The 9,368-nt window shown below is 37.1% G+C and overlaps 1 protein-coding gene across 1 annotated transcript; it reads left to right on the top strand.

Annotated features, from left to right (window-relative positions):
* The first annotated feature begins 4,100 nt into the window (after window positions 1-4,100).
* LOC135831702 (vigilin-like) lies at window positions 4,101-7,712 on the top strand. Its single transcript, XM_065344390.1, has 7 exons — window positions 4,101-4,342; window positions 5,110-5,316; window positions 5,556-5,771; window positions 5,856-6,039; window positions 6,633-6,789; window positions 6,864-7,222; window positions 7,292-7,712. Exons 1-4 carry the CDS (start codon window positions 4,265-4,267, stop codon window positions 5,949-5,951), a joined length of 597 nt encoding a protein of 198 aa, XP_065200462.1. The 5' UTR covers window positions 4,101-4,264; the 3' UTR covers window positions 5,952-6,039; window positions 6,633-6,789; window positions 6,864-7,222; window positions 7,292-7,712.
* The last annotated feature ends 1,656 nt before the right edge of the window (window positions 7,713-9,368 follow it).

Raw genomic sequence — 9,368 nt, 5'->3', positions numbered from 1 at the left:
TGTTTTAGTTACAAATTAACAACCCTGTAGAGGTTTTAGTGACCAACTTAACTATAGGATATGACCCTGCGAAAATTCGCAACAAGCTGAAACGTTTTTCGGAAAACTGCGGTGGTCGTGTTGGAATGATAACCAATCAAACTGCTACCATAAGTTTTTCAGCAATGGAATTTGCTACTAGGTAAGTTTCGAAAGAATGCAATTATAAAATAAAAGTCGTATTTTGTAGGATACCTATCAGGTGAAGGGATTGAATGAAAATTGGTCATTCAGATTGTGTTTGGTTTTTTTCGGTTTTTGTTACGCATGTTTCGAAAATACGTATATTATGAAGGTCAAGTACGGGGTGGGTCAATGTTCAATGTTTTTTTTATGAATAACATTCCCGTGTAAGCATGGACGTGAGAATTTGCGTGACTCACTGTTAGCTAAAATTGTAAAAATGTAATTTACGAAATTGCGCACAATTTCGAAACCTCGAAGGGAAAAAAAGAATCGAAATATTCAGTAATGCCGCAACCTGCTCAAGAGTTAACAAAGAAGAATTACTAATACGTGTCAAGTCGACTGTTGAACTTTTTAAAATGCATTTGCGACCGCGTTTTAAATTCCAAAATACCGCGTGATTAGTTTTACTTACATATTAAATTAAGTGAGTTTTATTTTTTTTTCACGAGTGAAACTTATCCATAATGGTTGGATTGTTTTTCTGGAGCTCAAAAGCGTATGAATAAGAAACGAGTTTTTGAAAAATTTATTAATTTTTCCACCAATTGTATGTATTCATGTTATTTTGTTGTTTGTTTGTTTTTCAGTAGGGAAAAAGAATAACATTTGCGGAAACTTCGATCACATTGTGCCTAACCAGAAAATGTATCATTGTCCGAATAACGAGAATTTTCTTATCGTTCCCAAATATCCGATCAATGATCAGAGGTATAAATAAGTTCCACTCAAGCAGGATTACGAGTATTTTACAGTTTTATTTATGTGTTGAGTAACGCGTGTTCGTATTTTTATCCATCAGGAATTTCTTACGGTACGAAAGACCAGCTTCGTGAAACGGTCAACGTAGCGATAACTACACTGTTCCTTATACAATTCAAGAGAATTTCCCTCATCCTAATAATTTACCACATGGAAGTTTCGAATTGTTTTGATACCGTTCATTGAATTTAGAAGTATACGATGGAAGGTGGTGGACAAGTTTTGGCTGCTTGCGACGTTACTGCCAAGTGTTTGCCTCAAGATCCGTATGTGATGGCCCAACGTAAGAATACTTTGTTTTTCTCTTTTTTTCGCTGTTACGATAACGCGATTGACGAATGTTTATTTTTTCAACGGAAAACTTTGATCGATTTTGGGAGAATGAAAGTAATTTGATGGCAGGTGCGCAGTGTCAGCCAAATTCGTATATCGAAATGCAAAAGAACGGGTTACCGCAGATAACGATATTGAAAAGGAATGCAGCTGTACCTGTTAATCCGTTGGACTTGGATATGAATAAGGTACGTAAACGATTATTGATAGGTACTATTTTAAATCTGGATGAAAGAAATTAATATTTAATTTCGGTACACTCTTTCCTATTCGTACAGAGGTATTTTCATCCTATTTATACAAATCAAGCTACAATCAATCAATCTACTCAAACAAATGGACCGGTTGAATTACATGTAACGAACTTTGATTTTCAACGCGTTTGGTCAGATTTTGAATTTATCTGCTTCCGGCGGCGGAGGAGTCATTCTGTCTTCGTTGGAATTAATGGAATCTTCGGATCATGAATAAGACGAACTGTCGTCCTTTTTGGAGTCGGATTTAGGGGAAGTTTTCAACTGCTCTTCGTTCTGTAAACTTTCGCCCTATGTCATGGATTTTTTTCTTTTTCAGATTCGCTGCAGATCGACGCTGTCGGCGCTCCTTGACTGCTTCAGAGTACCTTTCATTCGACTGTCGATATTATCGATATTTTCCGTTCGCTGATACACCGAAGTATTCGAAAATAAATGTAGGTAGAAAATTTAAAGACAATTTTTGACTATACGTTTATTTCATTCTAGGTTACGCTAATTCTCGGTAAATTAGTGTCAAACTTTCTATAAATTTGCGTTAATGAGTCGCTGATCACTTAAATTATTGTACCTTTTATGCCCGACAGATTTTGATGCTGGACGAAACAGACAGTATATTAAACATGGGTTTCAAACCGCAGATCAGAAAAATCGTCGAAAGACACTCGATGCCAAAAATTGGCGAACGATAAACCCTTATGTTCTCTGCTACTTTCCCGAAGGGAATTCAGGTGCGTAGTACGTACTTGACGAATATCGATCGGCGATTAATTTTAGTACGACTGCATTAATTGACCTCTAATGGATAACTGTTGCGTTGTTGATAATAGATTTCAGCCCGAGATTTCTTCGATAATTATATATTCTTAGCGATTGTTCGTGTTGGTTCGACAAAAACGAGAAAAAAACCTGTTTATTAGATTTACTCGCCGCCCATAAATCCGATCAGCCGGGTAAGCAGATAACTTCTTGACGAGATTACATTTTCCAGACCTGATTACGTATTGAAATAATTATGTTCTCAAATTAGCGGCCGATGCGTTGACATTGATCTTCGTAGAGATGAAAAAGGCGCATAATCGTTAGAAGAATTTATAATACACTGCGAGAGCTATTAGATTTGGAAGAACAACCATCTTGGTGGCGACCGCTGTTGCGACTGGCAGTCTTGATATACCGCACGTCACAATCCGTCGTCGAGTGTTGAACAAAAAAGTGGTTCATCCAAGGCTGCTGCGGTCGTTTGTTACCGTAAGTGTAATAAAAGGAGTGAAATTGCACACTGCACAGTGGGAAAATGGTGCAACTTGGTCCGTTGTTCGCTTCGTCTTTCAGAATTCAAAGATGACGCGTGTATCAGAGCCGAACCTACAGATAACGTTTCCTAGCAGCCTCCGAAAGAGGTGGAATTTTCGATCGACAAGACCGCTAAACAAATAATCGAATCCTGCAAGTAAGTCGCGAGTCGTATCTGCGTCCGGGACGACCGCTTACTCGTACTGATAATCGCAATCGCCTACTCACTTACAGGGGTAAAAGTCTAAATGGGGTATCCGAACTGCAGTGCCTTCGCCACCGGATCCTCCGCCTTCAACATCAACTAAAGAACAACTACCTCAGACTGTGTTGATATTCATACATAATAAAAAAACAAGCGTTTAGTCCGCAGCTGCAAGCATTCTGCTAGAAACATCCAACACCGATTGTTCGGGAGCATCGCTGCTGCTGTAAACTTAGGTTTGTACGCTCTCATACTCGTACTCGTATTCTGTCGTGCGAGCTATTTTTAAAATGTGTAAATGTCGACGCGCAGATTTGGGATTATTGTCGACCAAAAGTCTGGTTGAAGCGAATCCCAATCATTTGATCAAAGTACGAACGCAAGTACAGCAAAGCGGTGACGAAAATTGGAATCAGTCACACGCTCGTAATGGCTGGGCTTGTATTAGCCATCGATCGCACACAACTATAGCCAAAATATGCTCAGTATCAAGCGTCTAGTTTTCAAGATTCGTTGAAGGTACGAGTATACGAATACATATGTGTAAAAACCAGCGATAGCCGATTGTGTTTCGAATGCGTTTGTTTTCTTTTCTTTTGTTTTGTTGTAGGAGAAACGAGAGACGCATTCGTCCAATGCGCAAGGTAGCTCTAACAATTTATCAGACTTGATTCCAAAGATTCGACGGGTAATTTGAAAAGAAAAAAAGGCCCCTCCAATTTTGTAAGTGTTCTGCCCAGTGTCGAATCTCAGTCATAACACAAACGCAATGCAATGTCGATGATATGTATTTTCGCTTCGCGCTTTTCACAGAGCGTACCCGGTATCAAACCGCATCAAGGTTCGAAAATGCTAACTTTGTTGCGCCTTTCGCTTGTACATATGTGTGGCTTTTTTAAAACAAAATTGTGGGAACGCTTTATCTTTTTTTGCCCAAATTTCAATTTTTCACCTTTTTTTCAATCGCATCTCAAAATTTTCCAAATCATCTTCTAGAATTTTTATTTTTTCTCTAAACTTTTTTCAAGTTCCACTTCTTGCGACTTGAATTAATTTTTACCCATCCCTCCTCCACTCGTCAATTTTTCCGTGGAAACGAGGAGAAATTTCCTGCAGCGAATACAGATGTTCTCTTTTCATAATTTTAATCTTCAAAAATACTTTTCGTGCGTATTCATATTGCAGGTACATGTGTATGGTTTTCATTGAAAATGGTTGTGTTCCTTTGAAAAATATTGATACTTCACCCCCCTCGCCCATGATACTCGTAAGATGATGAATTTTGAGATACCTTCAGGTTAAGAATGAGTATGTTTATGATTATTCTCAAAAATCTCAAAAAAATGACGCTTCACGATAGTTGAAATTGGAGATTTGGCGCCGCAATGTGCCACTTATTATTGATGTAGAATTCGTAAAATCGAAAATACCTATTTTCACACTTAAGAATTAATAACTTAGGGCCTTTAAATCTCAAGAGTAGGCAACCGTGCTTACGTGTATTCACGTTGGGTTGCGTACGTTACTGATACAAAGGAACTATCGAAATGATGTGAAGGTGTTCATCGCTTCGTGCTCTCTGATCCGGTTATTGATTCCTACCAGGGCAATTCAAAATAAACTTTGTAGTGATGATTCATTAGAAGAATTTTCATCGGGTTTTAAACTTCACTTTGGAATTGTTGTTGACATTCTTGATTACTGGACAGGTACTAAGTGTGCAGGAAGCTCGTCGCATAGTTTTGAACAATTTTCAAAATCACATAAATATTTCAATTCTTTTGACGACAGTCACGTAACTGTGTATTTGGTTATTCGATGAAACCTTGACTGTACGTGTGTACATTTTCATATTGTTTATTCAGCTGTGTAATTACTGTTATATTGCGGTACATTTGAAATACTCTTTCTTGCAAATTGATTATGTGATTTTGTTTTTCTATTAGCGAGTTATGAATTTTAAATATGAGTTTTCTATCATCCTTAGAACGTACCAAGTTTGGTTTTTATTGACATTATTTTTTTCAATTTCAGGCAAATATCTCAATCAGCACCCCTAAAGATCAGCATCGTTGGATTTTGGATCAAAAAGGACGAAAATTGAAGGATTTGGATAAAAATACCGGAACCAAAATAAGCATACTGAGTATTAACGATTCGTCTGATGAAATCGCCGTCGTTGAAAATCGAGAAAGTATCGAAAAAGCGGTTCACGAAATTCGTGTCATTTCCGATGAACAGGTACGCAGAATATTCTGTGCTTTTGGTAGTTTTGGTAGAGATTGGTGACATTAATGGAATTCATCTCGAAAATAGTGAATACATTAATTTAATCAATGATAACGGTGTTAGTAATGTTATCAATTTTGGTTAAATTATCTGTTCGCACTTATCGTCGGGCAAAGGTCATGACAAAAATTTTAATCGAGAATTTAAATTCGTGGTTGTTTGAAAACAATTTCATATTTTTCTAATTTCAGTCTAAGAAAGCATTTGTCAGAGTAAGCGTTCCGAAAATCTATCATCCCTTCGTTACCGGCGCGAATAACGAGAAAATCAATCAACTGAGTCACGAAACGAATACCAGGATCAATGTACCTCCGCCTTCCGTCGATAACACCGAAATAACCATAACTGGAGAAAAAGAAGGAGTATTGAATGCGAAAAATCGAATCATGCAGATATATCAAGATATGGTAGCTACACGTCTCGAATACACCGTATATTGGACCATTTTACTCGAGTTAAATTTATTCACGAGCTTCGTGTTTTTTTAATAGGAAAAAAATTGTAAAAATATCAGCGTCGAAGTACCGAAATGGCAACACAAATACGTAATCGGACACAACGGCTCAACTATGGCTGAAATCTTGTAAGAAACTGGCGTTAGTGTAGAAGTACCTGCGGCTGACGTCGTCGATGACACCATCACTTTACGTGCACCGTGCCAAGTTCTTGGAGATGGTACTATTAATTTTCTTACTTGGATAAAAAACTGCAATTTCTCTATCCTCGTTGATAATGGTTAGACGGATGCTCCTTTGTTGAAATTCATGTTTAGATGAAACTTTTCCACAGCTTTAGGCTACTTTGCCATTAATCACACAAAAATTCTGCGCTTTAATATAAAGCTGTTAGAATCGTAAGCCCTATTCATTTTTTTGAACTGACTGCGCTGCTTTTTTCAGCATTGGGGTTACGTTATGGTTGTCAAAATTGCCGAGTCTCGTTTCTTGGCAAAAATTGCTAGAAAAAATTGTCGTTTTATTTTTTGTCAATAATTCTCGAAAATTAAACGCCCCTTTAAAAAAATGTTGTCAAAAATTCTAGCTTTTTCAAAAATTTATGACAATTTTCTTCTTTTTTTTTTAGCAAAACAGCTAAAAGGTATTATCATTTTTGTTTAATTCCAAAAAAATCTCAGTTTTGTCCAAAAATTACCCAGCAGTCTCGCTTTTTTTCCAACAATAATTGTTGTTTTTTTTTTGCAGAAATAGCAAAAAGTTTCTGTTTGTTGCCAAGAGCCATGTATTAAATTTCTTCTTTTTTTTCTACAGATAATTATCAGCAAAATGGGATTTCTGAAATCAACGGACACGCTGACGATAAAGATCAGGCTAAGCCTTGCGACACTGTTTATATTACAGTTAAACCAGAAAATTGCGAGAGTGCTAAGCGCAGAGTCTTCTACATATTGTTCCAATTACTTTAGAGGTAAATTTCAACATTGAATAGTGCTAACATGGTTTAAATACATATATTTATTTTAAATGTTTAATTTTTTTCAGCTATATCTTATAGCTATCACGGTTTGATTATTGGACCTAGCGGGAAATTGATCCGCAAAATTATCAATGCGCATGACTGACGTTCAAGTGGACGTCCCTCAGATAGACATGAAATTAGATTTAATTGAAGTAAGTGTTTCTCTCACAGATACAGCGAAGAAGTCAACATAGATCGTCGCGTTCACCCTAGAATAATCGGAGCTAAAGGTCGACAAATCAGGAAGATAATGGAAGAGTTCGACGTTGAGATCAGATTCCCTCGCAATACAGATGCTGATCCCGATACCGCTGTGATATTCGCCGACGAAGATAAGGTCGCTGATTGTAAAGATCATCTGTTCACTTCGCAAGACGACTCTGTAAGTTTATGAAAATAATTTCACGTAAGACTGCTCGTATTAAATACTAAAATTCATACGGGTTTACAGTTTCAAAACGTTCATGATGACGTGAAAGCGCCGAGTACATCGGATATGATATTCGACGGCGGAAATACTCGTAATAAACCTGACGAAGCCGGGTTCGTCGTGAAAAATGCCCATTTGGATCAAAAAGCACCAGATATGAGTAGTATTGCGGAGTTTCCGTATTTTGAAGCCGTCGATAGTAGTACAACTTCCGCTCAGTTAGGGTCCGAATCGAAACCTACTTGGGGGCAACGGCGTCAAGTGCCTTAGTGCCTTTTTCTTAAATTAGGGTCCTTTTTTCTTTTTTTTTAAATTATAAATTTAATAATTTAATGCATAATTACTTCCATTTTAAAGATAGTATTGTTGAATCTTGAAAAATGAAAATATGATTGCTTTTTTCATTTCTTTTCTCTGTGAAATAAATTAGTCATTCGTTGCATTTGACGTAGTGTAATTTTACGACCATGTATTTCATGACCTGAATATTTGTTTTCTGTTTGATGTATTTTTTAAAATGAGTTCATTATTGATATAATTATGCAATGTTTCCTATGATCGTTCGAGCACGCCATTTTTGATATTTCATTTCCTCAGAATATTGTTTAGTACGTTTTGTTCTCTCTGCATTTTTTTTTTTTTTTTTTTTTTTTTGTTAAAGAATCTTGAATGATGGCAATGGCATGTTGAAAAAAGAAAATAAACAAAACATGTTTTTGATTTAATAAAAAGGTACTTACTTACTTACTTACTTTAGTGTGAATAGATTAAGATGCGAGAAGTGATTATGGGATGCAGGTTTGCAGTGCTGAATTATTCTTCTTTGCCCAGCGGTAAATGAATATTTTACGATTCTTTTTATTAAATTGGTGGTGGTCGCTTGAGATTCCTACTTTACGACTTGCATAGTGGTTTTGTATTTTAAACGTAGTTAGTTTTCCGTGATGAATCGTTTGTATGCCTGCAAATTATGCGAAAAATTGAAACAATGCTGCAAAATCGGTTAAAATAGAGCTCTTTGGGTTAAAATTATATTTGATTTTGAAATGCAGTGTCTGTAGGGCTATGCTGAGCCGACACGAGGGTGGGAAATCCAGCACCATGAAATGGATGCACTGTTTTTTCACAATCAATTCATCTTGAGAATTTTTGCCTTATTGTAGCATGATTCTTGAGATGGCAACACTGCTTCACGTTTTCGGAATAATTTTATTATGGGGTTAAAAGTCTCATGGGTCAAATGTCGCAATGCTGATAGGTTAAGTTTATAAAATCATGGGTGGAATGTCCTATGGGTCAAATGTCGTTTTATTTTTATATTTCACTGTGGGTCTAAAGTCTCATGGGTCAAATGTCGCATGGGTTAAATGGTTTACTTTATTTCAATGCGTGGGCGAATTGTCCTAGGGGTGAAATGTCGCTATTTTTAATTTCCAATATTTCCATGGGTCAATTGTCTCATGGGTGAAATGTCGATTTAAATTATTTCAATAATATGGGTCTAAAGTCGCATGGGTCGAATGTCGCATTGGTATTTTGTAAACATTGATAAAAACATGGGTCAAATGTCTCATGGGTCAAATGTCGTTTTTCAAAAATGGCGAATTGATAAAATGGTGGGCCAAATGTCGCATGGGTCAAATGCACAGGGGTCAAATGTCCTGGTCCCGTGAATTTGATAACGTCGCGTTGCCAACATGTATAACGTTATTCCGGTTTATAAGGCTCTGTTCGCACCCTCTCTTACCGCACTTCAGTGGAATCACCCAAGTGAGCGTAAACAACTAGGGCGAATTCCACTGAAGTGCGGTGAGAGAGTGGACTGCTACATAAGCGGCAACTCGGCAACTTAGCAACTTCGTTTCGCGTCAGTGGAACGAAAATGATAAGAAGTTGCTCGGTTATTGGCTGGAACTAGCAACCAAATCAAAATTTTTTGATTTGGTTGCCAAGTTGCCAGTTGCTGGTTGCTAGTTGCCGCTTATGTAGCAGTCCACAGAGGATGCGAACAGAGCCTTATAGAACGGACATGTTGGACCCGTCACGTTCATCACTGCTAGCAGTCCAGTATTATATAGTCAAAGATATACTCATACTA

This window comes from Planococcus citri, chromosome 1, assembly GCF_950023065.1.
Source record: "Planococcus citri chromosome 1, ihPlaCitr1.1, whole genome shotgun sequence".
NCBI classification, from domain to species: domain Eukaryota; kingdom Metazoa; phylum Arthropoda; class Insecta; order Hemiptera; family Pseudococcidae; genus Planococcus; species Planococcus citri.
Note: the sequence above shows the minus strand (reverse complement) of the source record. Positions and strands in the feature narration are given on the sequence as shown.